Genomic DNA, 18,121 nt, shown 5'->3' with positions numbered 1-18,121 from the left:
TTATCAGAGGAGACACTACCACTCTGCCACCCAGGAGACACTAGCAGGCTACCACCCAGGAGAGAGTATTAGTCTACCACCCAGGAGAGAGTATTAGTCTACCACCCAGGAGAGACTAGCAGTCTACCACCCAGGAGACACTACCAGTCTGCCACCCAGGAGACACTAGCAGGCTACCACCCAGGAGAGACTACCAGTCTGCCACCCAGGAGAGACTAGCAGTCTACCACCCAGGAGAGAATAGCAGTCTACCACCCAGGAGAGACTAGCAGTCTGCCACCCAGGAGAGACTACCAGTCTGCCACCCAGGAGACACTAGCAGTCTTCCACCCAGGAGAGACTAGCAGTCTGCCACCCAGGAGAGACTAGCAGTCTGCCACCCAGGAGACACTAGCAGTCTGCCACCCAGGAGAGACTACCAGTCTACCACCCAGGAGAGACTAGCAGTCTACCACCCAGGAGAGACTAGCAGGCTACCACCCAGGAGAGACTAGCAGTCTGCCACCCAGGAGACACTAGCAGTCTACCACCCAGGAGACACTAGCAGTCTGCCACCCAGGAGAGATCTCATCAACAGCAACACACACTCACACACGCACACACAAACAAACACACACACACACACACACACACACACACACACACACACACACACACACACACACACACACACACACACACACACACACACACACACACACAAACACACACTGCCCCCGGAGCCTCCAGACAGATCCAACTGTTTTCTTTCCTCTGATGAAGAGCAGGGCCTGATCTCTCTCTGGCCCGGCCCTGTGAAGCCAATCGACTGGCTAGATAGAAGCACTATATCACAATATGCAGGTGCAGGGAGGCCGGAGGAGAGAGGAGGCGTTGGGATGAGGGACTGAGCCTGCCAAGCTGACACTAGAAACACTGGGGAGAGGCAGGCAAACACACAAAAGGGAAATAGAAAACTGGAGGAGAAATGGGACCCATCACATCTTTTATTTTTCTGTGTGTTTTGTGCAACAGGGGGTGCAGCAGAAGAGCACTGCAGTCTCTCTGGAATGGACAGCCGTGTCTGCGTGGGCCGGATAATGGGCTGTGTGGGTGTGAGCGGCTGGAGCTGTGTGTTATCAGGGGCCACCAGCCTGGCCAGGAGCTCTGCTTGAACAGAGGAGGACTGGAAAGAGAGTGACACGCCCAGCCAGGTGTGCCAGTCAACCAGACAGATAGCTGGCTAACCAGCCAACCAGCCAACCAGACAGCCAGACAGCCAACCAACCAGCCAGACAGTCAATCAGCTTACTAGCCAACCAGCCAGCTAACCAGCCAGCCAACCAGTAAGCCAGCCAACCAGCTAACTAGCCAACCAGCCAGCTAACAAGCCAGCCAACCAGTAAGCCAGCCAACCAGCTAACAAGCCAAGCAGCCAGCCAGCCAACAAGCTAACTCGACAGCTAACCAGTCAACCAACTAACTAGCCAACCAACCAGCTAGCCAGCCAACCAACCAGAAAACTAGCCAGCCAGCTAGCCAGCCAATCCCATCCTGACTACCACACTATAGCAAGGCAGGAGAGCACCATGCTCCACATTCCAGAGTCAAGGACTTAACATGAAGGTGCTGCCCTTCCATCTCCCAGCATCTCCAGCCCCAGCCTGTCCAGCCCCCAGCCTCTCCAGCCCCAGCCTCTCCAGCCCCCAGCCTCTCCAGCCCCTCCAGCCCCAGCCTCTCCAGCCCCCAGCCTCTCCAGCCCCTCCAGCCCCAGCCTCTCCAGCCCCCAGCCTCTCCAGCCCCCAGCTCCTCCAGCCCCAGCCTCTCCAGCCCCTCCAGACCCAGCTCCTCCAGCCCCAGCCTCTCCAGCCCCTCCAGCCCCCAGCCTCTCCAGCCCCTCCATCTCCCAGCTCCTCCAGCCCCCAGCCTCTCCAGCCCCAGCTCCTCCAGACCCAGCTCCTCCAGCCCCAGCCTCTCCAGCCCCCAGCCTCTCCAGCCCCAGCCTCTCCAGCCCCCAGCCTCTCCAGCCCCAGCCTCTCCAGACCCAGCTCCTCCAGCCCCCAGCTCCTCCAGCCCCCAGCTCCTCCAGCCCCAGCCTCTCCAGCCCCCAGCCTCTCCAGCCCCAGCCTCTCCAGTCCCCAGCCTCTCCAGCCCCCAGCCTCTCCAGCCCCTCCAGCCCCAGCTCCTCCAGCCCCCAGCCTCTCCAGCCCCCAGCTCCTCCAGCCCCCAGCCTCTCCAGCCCCCAGCCTCTCCAGCCCCCAGGCTTGGAAGAAGATTTCTGATCATCTTTACTCTGACGACCACCACAGCCTCCAGCCTCCAACCCCGAGCCTCCAGACGACAGCCTCCAGCCTGTAATCTAGCCGACGTGATCTTGCTAGTGTTGAAGATTCCTAAATGGAGCAGTTTAACAAGTATCCTGTCCTATGGAGCTGCTGCACAGACACCCTGACTCCTCCTCCTCTGACACTGGACTCCTCTGACTCCACCTTCTCACACATGTACACGCACACGCACATGCACACACACACACACACACACACACACACAAACAAACTGGAGTCTACCTTCTCACACAACTCATACAAGTAGATTCTCCACTGTCTACTCTAATTACCAACTATCTTCCCACCTCTCAGGTAACTTCTGGCTTGTCTGAAGTTCTCATCCTCCCACCTATCAGGCACATTATGTCTGAAGTTTGAAACATTTCCCGAACTATTTTCAGCCCCAGAGGCATGAGGAGGGGGTGTTGACGAGGCGTGACGAAAAGAGTGTCGCTACTGAGCAGGCGCCGGGTTCTTCTCCTCTCCGCTGAGGTATTCAGAGCATAGCATCCTCATCTGCCACACAAAAACACACACACACACACACACACACACACACACACACAGACTGGTGTCCCTCTGCCTGCATAATGTTTTTCACCCATTTACAACAAATTAAATTTCCCTCAAAATGAATTTCAAGCTTGGCTGCATTTGGAGGATGAGCAACTCTCTTTTCATTAATTTTCATTCTTTTCTCCTAACAAATGATCTACTGTACCAGCAAGCTCTGCTCTCTTTCTCTCTCTACCTCTCCGTCTCCGTTTCGCCCATCTTTATTTTCCCCAGTCCCAAATTTGGATTTGGCATAGAAAAGCAATTACAGTACACTGTCAGAAAAGTATATTCAGATTTATTTAAAAAACCTGTGCATTCAAAGAAAACAATCTATTTGACTTCCTGTGTGTGCCCCCGGGGAGACACAAGCCTGACACCCTGATGAGCCACGGCCCCCTCTCTCTCCCAGGCTACTGGAGAGGTTTAGGGAAGTTCATATTCATTGGCAGAATAGTGAGGGGCAGACAGATGAACAGGGCTGTTAGAGTTGGGTTAGATAGCTCTGAGAGAGCGAGACAAAAAGAGAGAGGAGAGAGTGGAAGGGAGAGAGAGAGATTAGTGGAATTATTCTGTTGGTAATACAAGCATGAGAATTGTAATGAGCAGTCTCCATGGGTTACTTGACAAGAAAACGCTCCTAGCCACTTGAAATTTTGCCACCTGGATCTTTATATCATACCCTTTCTCATAGAAATTAATTGGTTTTTATTAAGGAGGCTTTGTTGTAATTTCTTATGTTTTAGACCATGCTGAAGCCAATGGTGCAACAACTATTATCCTAAAATGTCAACACGGTGGCCATTTTCCAAGATCGATGCCACCTGGATTGTAAATTCAACATTTTCTCAGAAATTGATTGGGTTGTCCAATTAATGGTTTCTGTGTCATTTTATGTTTCAGCCAATGCTGAAACCAATTCTGCCATCAAAAAGAACATAGTGATAATTCACACAAAAGTGAATGATAACAAAGATTGGCAACACACTGAAACTAAGTCAGCGGAAAACAAACATAGCCTAATACAAAAGCAGTCAAAAATTGTGTGAGTGGGGTGAGGTTGCAAGACAGAATACTGTTACCGGCTTAATGCGATAACATATGATGCTCAAGCTCCGAGTTCAGCGAGAGAATGATTTATGAAGGGCTTGCCCTGATTAGTAAATTAAACACAGCTGTGGTGCTGAATGGACAGCTTCCAAAAATGATAATTGAACAACACCTAGTGCTGAACGGCTATGAGAAGAGGTCCAGAGGCAACAGCAGCTCCCACTGGCTGACACAGCCACTGAACTGTGACAAACAGAAATACCTCTCACTGGTAAATAGGCAGAGGAAAAAAATACTAAGTAATTAAAATTGAAAATATCCCTCACTGTAAGATAGGCAGTGAAAATAATATTATTTAACTGAAAATCGATGATCTCTAACAGTAATAGGCTAACAAAGCAAAACTGAAGACGCACTGACTTGGCTCTGCAGCAAATTAACAGCTAAAGGCCGAGATGTATGGGATCCAACTAGGTTCATACTTTTACACTACACCTAGTCTGATCCTTCATCCAATGCCATTTAAATCCTGTGCGATTTGTACACCATCTGGCACACTAAAACCCCATTATCCCTGGCTTGGCTCTCACATTGGCACAACATGTCAATTCAGGGGTGGCTATCTAACCTTTTTGGGGTTAATTAAATAGCATTTGGGATACTAACTTTCAGTTATCTGACATTGAATCCCATTCTGAGTTTAACAGCAGTGAAATATCACCACCGACCAGGGGTGAAAGTAGGATTAAGTTATCTAACACACAAACGATCAGGTAAGACAACCCATTCATTTTGTTGTGGGTGGCAAAATCCAGAAAACCCAGCGGGCCACTCAATTCCATCTATTTTTCTGACGTTAGAAGCATAGACTCATTATAATAATCCCACCCTCGTTTGAATATCTCCGCCTACTTGCCTCACCTGGCTCTAAAGCTTTGCAGTGTTGCTGGCCGCGTTAGCTAGTATAATGTCTGCGTATGTTAAATGATCTGTTCTTGGGTGTAATAACCAGCATAAATCGCTACATCGTCTCCCAACCTCAGTGGACAGAAGAGCTGAGTGGATTAAGTTTATTTTTGATGGCAACATACCCGCTCAAGTTCCTAAAAGGCTGTTGGTCTGTGCTCACCATTTTTTTGCCAGATTGCTTTGTCAACCTGGGTCAGTACAACGCAGGATTTTCAAGTCATCTCAACCTGAATGATAAAGCTATACCTACTGTCTGCGGAAATCATGCAGGAAGTGTAATTAATTGTGCTGGCTAGCTACAGTCGTTGGACTGCTGTTAGACAGCAAATGTGAAAGTAAATGTAAGGATTCGATGTTGTTTGATATTGTGTTTGTGTAACCCTAGTGTAACATTCGCCATGCTCTGGCAAACTATGATTGCACCGTAAAACTGTTTCAGTATCGTAGCTACACTCTCTCACTTTCGTTCTCAATGGAATGACATCACGGAGTGGGCGTGGAGGAGGGGCAGCTCATTTGCATAGAGAAAAAAAAAACTCAATCCTGGCGATTTGGAGCGCAGCTCAAAATAGGCATATTGGGCTTGGTATAACACTCAATCCGAGTGGTATTTTCTGGTAAAATACTCAGACATGTATTGGGGACACCAAAGACTTATTTTCAATTGTTGAAAATTTGCATTTGCTGTCCCCTTTAACTGAGACATGGCAAAATCAGCAGGACTTTGTGACGCTCAACCAAGCTACACCCCCAGGCTACGTATATATTCAGAAGCCCGGCTCCATGGGCCGTGCTGGAGGGCTGGCTGTTATCCATCGAGCCGACATCCTGGTTAAAGAGCTCTCAGTACCCAACACCACCTCATTTGAGTGTATTGTTTTCACACTGGCTGGGTCTGATTGATAATTGGGTTGATAATTGGGTTTTATGACACAACAGGAAGTGCCACACAAATTTGTTGGATTTTGGTGCTTTGTGATATTGTATTGGTAAGCTTTTTAAAAATTTACTTGATTTCTTATCTTTATCTTCTTTCATTGTGTTTTATCTCCCATCTTATTTTCCCTGCTTTTTGTTCATTTTATATCTATTTTGATGTAAAGCACTCTGTGCATGTAAATTCTCTCTTCTAAAGCACTTTGAGCTGCATATATTTGTATGAAGGGTACTATACAAATAAAGGTTTATTATTATTATTATTATTAATAATACTAATAATAATAAATAAAAACACTGAGAAAATAAGATTAATGCATAGGATGGAGTGTGAAAAATAACAGTTGTTCCAGCTAATAATGTCAACAAATGCCACTATATTTTACACCTAAATACTTTTACAATATAATATCTTTATCATACAAGAGATACGGGGGGAGGGTTATAGGTTGGGATTAGACTGCACAGCAGCACAAACATCTCGTTCTACAGCACACCCTCACCCACCCACACCCAACACACACCCAACATGCACACACATTCACATGCTAACCACCACAGACTGTACATACCAACACACCCACAGCCAATACACACACACACACACACACACACACACACACACACACACACACACACACACACATACAGATGTTAACCACCACATACATACCCACACACACCCACACCCAACACACACAGATACAAGGAACAACAGGCCTCCAACACCCATCACCATCCAGGGGGAAGAAGTGGTGGTGAGAGATGGTGGACTCATATAGTAAGTATAAGTAGCAGATCCTTCAATGTGTGTAGCAAGCTGCTTCGGATGTTCTACCAGTCGTAGTAGTAGTATTATACAACGGTTAGTTCTGGTTCTTGATTCTGATTGGCTGGAAGCCGTGTTAAAATACTTTGTAACACACACCTGGGACCGCATATCATTCCATTTTCAGTATTAACGCGCCTCCCATTTGATCCAATGCATTGTAGTTGTTGTTGTTGCTTGGCAACCCATTTGTTAGGGTATGGGTTAGGGTAAGTATTTTGCTCGGCGGAATTGAGGGAATGATGCTTCGTTTTGAATAAATGTTAATATTTTACATTGCTGTGTGTTTATTTTACACTAATAGATGTAGTAACCGTTGTATAAAAGCAATAAACCACTCGAGGCCGTGTGTTATAGTGTTTTTATAACAGCTAGGGGGTTTTACTCCGCTTCGCGTCGTGCCTAACAACACCCCCTAGCTGTTATAAAATCACTATAACACACGGCCTCGAGTGGTTTATTGCTTAAGTAGTACACTGTTCTTTGCCGTCGCCTTCTGGGGAGGCGGCATCATGTCTGGGGAGTCAAACAAACTGAGAAAGCTAGAGAGGAGGGATGGCTCTGGACAACAACTGGACAGCCTGGAGTCTGTGGTGGAGAGGAGGATGAGGGACAGACTGAAGTCTATCCTGGACAACCCCTCTCATCCCCTCTATGACGAGCTGTAGCAGATGGGGAGCACCTTCAGCCACAGGCTCATCCCACCCAGGTGCAATATGGAGCGGTTCAGATGTTCCTTTGTGCCAGCAGCTATCAGACTGTATAACAGTGCCTGAGCGTTTCCAAGTGTTATGGATGTGTGTGTGTGTGTGTGTGTGTGTGTGTGTGTGTGTGTGTGTGTGTGTGTGTGTGTGGATGGATGGATGGATGAAGGGATGGATGGGTGGGTGGGTGGATGGATGGATGGATGGATGGATGGATGGATGGATGGATGGATGGATGGATGGATGGATGGGTGGATGGATGGATGGATGGGTGGGTGGGTGGATGGATGGATGGATGGATGGATGGATGGATGGATGGATGGATGGATGGATGGATGAAGGGATGGATGGGTGGGTGGGTGGGTGGATGGATGGATGGATGGATGGATGGATGGATGGATGGATGGATGGATGGATGGATGGATGGATGGATGGATGGAGGGATGGATGTCAAGCCATATGGATGTATATAGTACCTGTTCCGCCTCTTTTTGATTCTTTTATCCGTTTTTATACTACTCTGCATAGCGTTTTTCTTTTCCTTTTTCCAACCTTGCTGTAATTTCAATTGCTGAACACACACACACACACACACACACACACACACACACACACACACACACACACACACACACACACACACACACACACAGCCCTCAACAGGTCTATCTATGGACAGGCTGGGAAGAGGGGCTGTTGTTCATGCCAGGAAGATTTGTCTTATTGTCTGCCTGTGTGTGTGTGTGTGTGTGTGTGTGTGTGTGTGTGTGTGTGTGTGTGTGTGTGTGTGTGTGTGTGTGTGTGTGTGTGTGTGTGAGAGAGAGAGAGAGAGAGAGAGAGAGAGAGAGATAAGAGGGCTGGGCTAGATTGTCAACCAGCCAGGCCTGCAGAACATAAAGAGACCAATATACAGTAAACCTGTAGATGAGGATGCATACTAATACCGCAGGCTTTAAGCCACATCTCTCTGCTCTCTCTCTCTGCTCTCTCTCTGCTCTCTCTCAGTCCCCAAACCCACATGCTCAGCACAGCAAAGGCTCAAATAGCAATTGAATAGATTAATTAATTCATTAATAAATGAGGTAATTACTTAATTAATTAATGGATGGATTAATGAATGAAAATAGGATTTGAATGAGAATTTCTAGATGGGAATAGGTATGTTGGGGCTAGCACCATGCTGATTGTTGTTTTTATTGACAGATCTGGACTATTATTTGATGAGATACTGTTTTTTTTTTTAACCAACCATCAAATATCATACCTTTTTTCACATGTGAGTCCAGCTTTCTTATCAATACACACTTTCATGATTGGCCGCTAGCTGCCAGCTCTCCTTGACAAATGTTGATGAGAGGAAAAAAAAAAAAAAGGCATAATCTCTCAAGCATTTCTAATGAGTTTTTCTCTTACAATTATTTGATAAGAGCAGACAGTACTGGAGGCAGTGTGTGTGTGTGTGTGTGTGTGTGTGCGTGCATGCGTGTGTGTGAGTGAGTGATCCACTACCTCCTCCTGGAGAGCTGAGAGCTCTACTGATTACACACACATCACTGTTCATTCTCAGAGGGCAAGTAGCTCACTGAAGCATGCGCGCGCACACACACACACACACACACACACACACACACACACACACACACCTGGAACAGCCTGTTCCAAGAACCTTTCTCATCTCACAGGCTAACATGTCAGTCATACTGATAACATGAGAGACCTGGGGACACCTGCTTAGACACACACACACACACACACACACACACACACACACACACCTCCCTCACCCACCACTATACATACCCCACCTCCCAAACACACACACACACACACACACACACACCTCCCTCACCCACCACTATACAGACCCCACCTCCCAAACACACACACACACACACACACACACACCTCCCTCACCCACCACTATACATACCCCACCTCCCAAACACACACACACACACACACACACCTCCCTCACCCACCACTATACATACCCCACCTCCCACACACACACACACACACACACACACACACACACACACACACACACACACACACACACACTCACCACACTGAGTCCGAGCTGCTCCCTCTGCAGGAAGGGCATGTTCCTGCGCTCCAGCCCGGCCAGGTAGTGCTGCAGTCTGGAGTAGGTGTAGGGGTAGCAGTAGGAGAACTGGTACACGTCCTCCTCCCGGTCGAAGCAGAAAGAGAAAGACATGACGTAGTTCCTGTGGTGGTCGGGACAGCGGTAGTAGTACACGTTCTTGGCTGGCAGTCTCTGCCTGCAGTGGGGGGATAGAGGGCGGGGTCAGGGTGAGAGACGGAGGGGATAGAGGGCGGGGTCAGGGTGAGAGACGGCGGGGATAGAGGGCGGGGTCAGGGTGAGAGATGGAGGGGATAGAGGGCGGGGTCAGGGTGAGAGATGGAGGGGATAGAGGGCGGGGTCAGGGTGAGAGATGGAGGGGATAGAGGGCGGGGTCAGGGTGAGAGACGGAGGGGATAGAGGGCGTGGTCAGGGTGAGAGACGGAGGGGATAGAGGGCGGGGTCAGGGTGAGAGATGGAGGGGATAGAGGGCGGGGTCAGGGTGAGAGACGGCGGGGATAGAGGGCGGGGTCAGGGTGAGAGACGGCGGGGATAGAGGGCGGGGTCAGGGTGAGAGATGGAGGGGATAGAGGGCGGGGTCAGGGTGAGAGATGGAGGGGATAGAGGGCGGGGTCAGGATGAGAGATGGAGGGGATAGAGGGCGGGGTCAGGGTGAGAGATGGAGGGGATAGAGGGCGGGGTCAGGGTGAGAGATGGAGGGGATAGAGGGCGGGGTCAGGATGAGAGATGGAGGGGATAGAGGGCGGGGTCAGGGTGAGAGATGGAGGGGATAGAGGGCGGGGTCAGGGTGAGAGATGGAGGGGATAGAGGGCGGGGTCAGGGTGAGAGATGGAGGGGATAGAGGGCGGGGTCAGGGTGAGAGACGGCGGGGATAGAGGGCGGGGTCAGGGTGAGAGACGGAGGGGATAGAGGGCGGGGTCAGGGTTAGAGACGGAGGGGATAGAGGGCGGGGTCAGGGTGAGAGATGGAGGGGATAGAGGGCGGGGTCAGGGTGAGAGAGGGAGGGGATAGAGGGCGGGGTCAGGGTAAGAGACGGAAGTGATAGAGGGCGGGGTCAGGGTGACAGATGGAGGGGATAGAGGGCGGGGTCAGGGTGAGAGTGGGAGGAGTTTTAAAGGGTTGCTTCTCTCACAGCAGCTCCCTTGATCAAGGCCCAGCCTTCAGACACACACAGGGCTGGTTTACATCCATACATGTCAATCAATCAATCAATCAAGTTGGATTTATATAGCGCCCTTCATGAAACCCAGAGCGCTTTACAGAGTCCAGTATTCATTCAGACACAGTCATACCGGTGATGGTGAGCTACATCTGTAGCCACAGCTGCCCTGGGGCAGACTGACAGAAGCGTGGCTGCCAATAAGCGCCGGGACCGGGATTCGAACCCAGGACCTTCTTGCTGTGAGGCGACAGTGCTAACCACTGAGCCACCGTGCTGCCCACATGTCCAGGGTTTGACATACAGTAAGCGGTGGCTTAAGGTTAGGGCTAGGGCCAGATTGTTGGCCTTGCTTGGGCATGATGATGAGAAGCAAGAAGTATTTAGCAAGCTTTGGCAATCTATGCCGGCATATGCAAGTGAACAAGTCAGTGAAAATATTACCCAGCCAGCCAGCCACCTACCCAACCAGCCAGCCAGCCACCTACCCAACCAGCCAGCCAGCCACCTACCCAACCAGCCAGCCAGCCCCCTACCCAACCAGCCAGCCAGCCCCCTACCCAACCAGCCAGCCAGCCACCTACCCAACCAGCCAGCCAGCCAGCCACCTACCCAACCAACCAGCCAGCCACCTACCCAACCAGCCAGCCAGCCAGCCACCTACCCAACCAACCAGCCAGCCAGCCAGCCACCTACCCAACCAGCCAGCCAGCCCCCTACCCAACCAGCCAGCCAGCCACCTACCCAACCAGCCAGCCACCTACCCAACCAGCCAGCCAGCCCCCTACCCAACCAGCCAGCCAGCCAGCCACCTACCCAACCAACCAGCCAGCCAGCCACCTACCCAACCAGCCAGCCAGCCAGCCACCTACCCAACCAACCAGCCAGCCAGCCAGCCACCTACCCAACCAGCCAGCCAGCCAGCCACCTACCCAACCAACCACCCAGCCACCTACCCAACCAGCCAGCCACCTACCCAACCAGCCAGCCAGCCCCCTACCCAACCAGCCAGCCAGCCACCTACCCAACCAGCCAGCCACCTACCCAACCAGCCAGCCAGCCACCTACCCAACCAGCCAGCCAGCCACCTACCCAACCAGCCAGCCACCTACCCAGCCAGCCAGCCACCTACCCAACCAGCCAGCCAGTCAAGTCTAGTCCAGTCCTATCTAGTAATTATAATTGCTGATGCCCATCCCTGGCATGTCTCACGTCTTTTGGTGAATATAAAAAAAAAAAACCTAACCCTAAAAAAATTAAATAAACATAGCTGTTGTCTTCCTCCGAATAGAGTAGGCTTGGGAGGTGCTGCCTGTCTTCCTCTAGTCTACACACATACGCACACACACACACACACACACACACACGCACACACACACGCTGTTCCTCTGGTTCATATCTTAGCTTCTCCCACCTGGCTGCAGGCGATTTGTTTTATCTAACCCCCCCAAACCTTCCTTCCCCTGCCTGCCGGCCCCCCCACCCCCACTCATCCCACTGCCCCCCCCCCCCCCCTCATCCCACTGCCTCCCCCAGTCCCCCTGCCCCCCCCCCCCCTCATCCCACTGCCTCCCCCAGTCCCCCCCCCCCCCCCCCAGTCCCCCTGCCCCCCCCCCTCCCCCCATCCCACTGCCTCCCCCAGTCCCCCCTGCCCCCCCCTCCTTCTCCTCTCCTGTCTCTGAATTATCACTGCATGGGGCCAACCTCACACCATATGCGCACACACGACTTCACAATTTAACTACTGCCACGGGAAGCACACACACACACGCACACACACACACACACCAACAAAACATCTTTCTCCGAGTCCCATCAAGGTCATTGTGATTCTCAGTTATGGGGCTATGGTAGTGTTGTGATAGTACTGTGATAGTGCTCTATGGTAGTGTTGTGATAGTACTGTTATAGGGCTATGGTAGTGTTGTGATAGTACTGTGATAGTGCTCTTGTGACAGTGCTGTGATAGAACCATGATAGTTCTCTGATCCTTCTGTGAACAGCTGATTGCTCTACGAAAGTCGTCTGTGTTCCGTGGAGAGAGAGAGGCATATACTATAGGTATACTATACTATAGGTATACTACTATACCATATACTATACTGGAGGAACTGAAGACTGAAAACCAAGGTCACGGGACAGGGGTGAAAGTATGAGAAAAGAAGAGGAAATGCAAACTGTATTTCCCATCATGAGCAAAGTGGAGATGTGAGGACAGTGAAGATGTGAGGAGAGTGAAGATGTGAGGAGAGTGGAGATGTGAGGAGAGTGGAGATGTGAGGACAGTGGAGATGTGAGGAGAGTGAAGATGTGAGGAGAGTGAAGATGTGAGGAGAGTGGAGATGTGAGGAGAGTGAAGATGTGAGGAGAGTGGAGATGTGAAGACAGTGAAGATGTGAGGAGAGTTGAGATGTGAGGAGAGTGAAGATGTGAGGACAGTGGAGATGTGAGGAGAGTGGAGATGTGAGGAGAGTGGAGATGTGAGGACAGTGGAGATGTGAGGAGAGTGGAGATGTGAGGAGAGTGGAGATGTGAGGAGAGTGGAGATGTGAGGACAGTGGAGATGTGAGGACAGTGGAGATGTGAGGACAGTGGAGATGTGAGGACAGTGGAGATGTGAGGACAATGGAGATGTGAGGAGAGTTGAGATGTGAGGACAGTGGAGATGTGAGGACAGTGGAGATGTGAGGACAGTGGAGATGTGAGGACAGTGGAGATGTGAGGAGAGTGAAGATGTGAGGAGAGTGGAGATGTGAGGAGAGTGGAGATGTGAGGACAGTGGAGATGTGAGGAGATTGGAGATGTGAGGAGAGTGGAGATATGAGGACAGTGGAGATGTGAGGAGATTGGAGATGTGAGGACAGTGGAGATGTGAGGAGATTGGAGATGTGAGGAGAGTGGAGATATGAGGACAGTGGAGATGTGAGGAGAGTTGAGATGTGAGGAGAGTTGAGATGTGAGGACAGTGGAGATGTGAGGAGAGTGGAGATGTGAGCAAAGTGGAGATGTGAGGAGAGTGGAGATGTGAGGAAAGTGGAGATGTGAGGACAGTGGAGATGTGAGGACAGTGAAGATGTGAGGACAGTGGAGATGTGAGGACAGTGGAGATGTGAGGACAGTGGAGATGTGAGGACAGTGAAGATGTGAGGAGAGTGGAGATGTGAGGACAGTGGAGATGTGAGGAGAGTGGAGATGTGAGGACAGTGAAGATGTGAGGAGAGTTGAGATGTGTGGAGAGTGGAGATGTGAGGAGAGTGGAGATGTGTGGAGAGTGGAGATGTGAGGAGAGTGGAGATGTGAGGAGAGTGGAGATGTGAGGAGAGTTGAGATGTGAGGAGAGTTGAGATGTGTGGAGAGTGGAGATGTGAGGAGAGTGGAGATGTGAGGAGAGTGGAGATGTGAGGAGAGTTGAGATATGAGGAGAGTGGAGATGTGAGGACAGTGGAGATGTGAGGAGAGTGGAGATGTGAGGAGAGTTGAGATATGAGGAGAGTGGAGATGTGAGGAGAGTGGAGATGTGAGGAGAGTGGAGATGTGAGGACAGTGGAGATGTGAGGAGAGTGAAGATGTGAGGACAGTGGAGATGTGAGGAGAGTGGAGATGTGAGGAGAGTGGAGATGTGAGGAGAGTGGAGATGTGAGGAGAGTTGAGATATGAGGAGAGTGGAGATGTGAGGACAGTGGAGATGTGAGGACAGTGGAGATGTGAGGACAGTGAAGATGTGAGGAGAGTGGAGATGTGAGGAGAGTTGAGATGTGAGGACAGTGGAGATGTGAGGACAGTGGAGATGTGAGGACAGTGGAGATGTGTGGAGAGTTGAGATGTGAGGAGAGTGGAGATGTGAGGACAGTGGAGATGTGAGGAGAGTGGAGATGTGAGGAGAGTTGAGATGTGAGGAGAGTTGAGATATGAGGAGAGTGGAGATGTGAGGAGAGTGGAGATGTGAGGAGAGTTGAGATATGAGGAGAGTGGAGATGTGAGGAGAGTTGAGATGTGAGGAGAGTGGAGATGTGAGGACAGTGGAGATGTGAGGACGGTGGAGATGTGAGGACAGTGGAGATGTGAGGACAGTGGAGATGTGAGGACGGTGGAGATGTGAGGACAGTGGAGATGTGAGGAGAGTTGAGATGTGAGGACAGTGAAGATGTGAGGACAGTGGAGATGTGAGGACAGTGAAGATGTGAGGACAGTGGAGATGTGAGGAGAGTGGAGATGTGAGGACAGTGGAGATATGAGGAGAGTTGAGATATGAGGAGAGTTGAGATATGAGGAGAGTTGAGATATGAGGAGAGTTGAGATATGAGGAGAGTGAAGATGTGTGGAGAGTGGAGATGTGAGGAGATTGGAGTGGTCTCTCTCCTCCATGTTTCAGGATGTCATGGGATCCATATGTGATGCTACTCCAGAGAGATGCCTGGCAGAGGTCAGATCCTAACTCCAACCCTAACTCTAACCCTAACTACACTAACGCTAACCTGGCACACCTCTCAGCAGGGTCCAGGGTCCCTTTCAACATCCCTACCGAACACACACACACACACACACACACACACACACAGACCCCACCCTCTGACATCACCTGTGACTCCACCAGGGTTGTGCTGATTTACTCACAGGTTCAAAAATAGTCCAAATGAGTCAACTGATGAGTCACCCTGCATGCTCCCCTGGATCAGAGCGGCTGCTGGAGTACTACCATACACACACACACACACTCACATGCGCACACACACATACATGCACTCACATACACACTCACATGCACACACACACACATGCGCACACACACACACACGCATACACACAAATGTACACGCACACAAACACACACACACTCACATGCGTACACACACACATGCGCACACACACATACATGCACTCACATACACACACTCACATGCGCACACACACACACACGCGCACACACACACACGCATACAAACACACACACGCATACACACACATGTACACGCACACAAACACACACAATTATTTATCGAATTAATGAATGAACTTGTGTTTTCATGCCGCTATTTTGCCAACTAGGTTAGTAAGCTAAGCCAACATTAGCTAGTTATTAAGTAGGGCAAGAGCTACTATTCTATTTATTGTTCTATTATTGTTCTATTAATACATCCAAGGGGAAAAGGCAAGAGGCACTGTCAACTGTTGCCATCTGGTTGGAGGCGAGCAGCAGACGGACGGTCATGAGACGCTTACTGATCCCCACAGCAAGTTCAAGGAGGCGACTGATGAGCTGGTTCCTAATGGCAAATCCAACCCTGATTTGGACCCTTTCCCTTTCCAGAAGAAAGTAGCCACCCTTCTCATCCTTCAGTTGTCCTCCGTCTGCTCGTCGAGTTTCAGAAAGTCAGCCCGGTCAATCCAGCACCACCTCAGTTCTCTAGCGACGACCGTGGTTCTCCTCTCCGGTCTGGTTCCACTATCCACGTGCGCACGTTCCAGACCCCGAAGTTCATATTTCAGTGTTTCTGACCGCATGTGATGATCCCTCTGGATGCGATTATCCAGTCAGGAGGTTTGAGGCCGGCTATTTTAAGGGCACCTTTTCTAGCCCGTTCCCCAGGTGGGGTGAGCAGAGAGGACCCTAAATCAGAATTAGAAACTGTTTATTGCCATACAGTTTTACAACGTGCAAGGAATTTGCTTTCCGGCGAGGTGCATAACATTTAGACAAAGTTGGACAGGGTGCAGGAACGAGACAGGACAGTGCAAAGACAGGACAGTGCAAATGGCAAGTACAAAAGCTAGTTCCAAAAAAATGAGGATAAGTTAAGAAAATAACAATGTACACAAGTAGTGCAGTCAGTGTACATACAGTGAGTATGCAGAGTGTGTGTGTAGGTGAGTGCGTGCATGTGTATGCGGCGTGATGTGTGAGTGCGGTGCGTCCTATACAGTACATACATGCAGGTCCTATACATACATACATTTAAGTGGTCATGTGCATGTGGTCATGTGAAGGTGTCTACCGACAGTATCTCTCCGAGGTGGAGTCGGCGGTGGAGTCTTTGGTGGGGCAGGTGGGGGGGGGTCGGAGGGTCGGAGGGGGACACAAGCTTCGTTGAAGAGGCTGATGGTCGTGGGGAGGAAGCTGCTTCTATGCGGGGAGGGGCACAAAGAGTTTATGGCCGGGGTGGGAGGGGTCGGCTGTGATCTTCCTGGCCCGCTTCAGGATCCTGGAGTTGTGCAGGACCAGGAGGGAGGGCAGGTTGGACCAGGAGGGAGGGCAGGTTGGACCAGGAGGGAGGGCAGGTTGGACCAGGAGGGAGGGAAGGTTGGACCAGGAGGGAGGGGCAGGTTGGACCAGGAGGGAGGGGCAGGTTGGACCAGGAGGGAGGGCAGGTTGGACCAGGAGGGAGGGCAGGTTGGACTAGGAGGGAGGGCAGGTTGGACCAGGAGGGAGGGCAGGTTGGACCAGGAGGGAGGGGCAGGTTGGACCAGGAGGGAGGGCAGGTTGGACCAGGAGAGAGGGCAGGTTGGACCAGGAGGGAGGGCAGGTTGGACCAGGATGGATGGATTGCAGCCGATCATCTTCTCAGCAGATCGGAGTTTTGCCCTGTCCTTGGCTGTAGCGGTGGGATACGAGATGGTAATGGAGGAGGTGAGGATGGACTCAATGATGGAGGTGTAGAAGAGTAACATAATTTCCTTTGGTAGGCTGAATTTCTTCAGCTGCCTCAGGAAGTACATCCTCTGCTGTGCCTTCCTCGCCATTTGAGGTCCTGGGAGAAGGTGGTGCCCAGGAAGTGGAAGCTTGCTGGTCACCACAGAACTTAGTCCCGGATGCTTGATGTTGGTGCGAATTCTCCTTCATAGAGGATGCCTGTGTGTGACTTTGTTTAACATGGGGAGACACGGCCCTCGACAGATCTGGGTCAGGATCCAGTGGCACGGAGGCCAAGACCACCGGGGACCCTTTTCTTGGTTGGATTGCTCTTTGTCAGGAACCTCCCCCACGACCAGACTGCCATGGGTGACCTTACTGGGAGCGTAGCTTCTTCACCACAACAAGGTGGACAAACCTTGTGGAGAACACGTACTCTCACACACGCACACACACATGCACACACTCTCACACACACGCAAAACAAAGGAGAACACACTCACACATGCACGCACGCACGCACAAACACACACACACACACACGCACCCTCCGATCCCACCCAATGATGCCACCAATGACAGTGCAGGGCAGCAACAGGGAAATTAGTGCAAAGCAGGTGATTAGCCTGCCCTGGCGTGCATGGCGCCAGGAACCCCATGGGGCAGGAGGGCAGGTGTGCGCCAGTCTGGCATGAGGGGGAGCATACCGTGAAACCATGATGTCACCTCCTGGTGGGAGGGAGGGCAGGAGGGATTGTGTGTGTGTGTGTGTGTGTGTGTGTGTGTGTGTGTGTGCGTTCTCTCTCCAGGGAGTGTCTGCCTGCTGTCTGCATCAGCAGTTCTGGTGGAGTGGACCAGAGAGACAGTCTGGCGCCAGCCTG

At 51.0% G+C, this 18,121-nt stretch overlaps 1 protein-coding gene across 1 annotated transcript in view; it reads right to left on the bottom strand.

The window, feature by feature from the left end:
* Nucleotides 1-18,121, bottom strand: part of agbl4 (AGBL carboxypeptidase 4) — a gene marked incomplete at its 3' end in the record, with an annotated part of 242,260 nt that overhangs the window by 108,058 nt on the left and 116,081 nt on the right. The window contains exon 5 of the mRNA XM_084443882.1: nt 9,415-9,631. Coding sequence (XP_084300008.1) covers nt 9,415-9,631 — 217 coding nt within the window. The remainder of the gene's footprint in view (nt 1-9,414; nt 9,632-18,121) is intronic.

Source organism: Borostomias antarcticus (genome assembly GCF_949987555.1).
Source record: "Borostomias antarcticus genome assembly, chromosome: 10".
Classification (NCBI taxonomy): domain Eukaryota; kingdom Metazoa; phylum Chordata; class Actinopteri; order Stomiiformes; family Stomiidae; genus Borostomias; species Borostomias antarcticus.
This window is presented reverse-complemented; position numbering and strand designations above follow the sequence as displayed.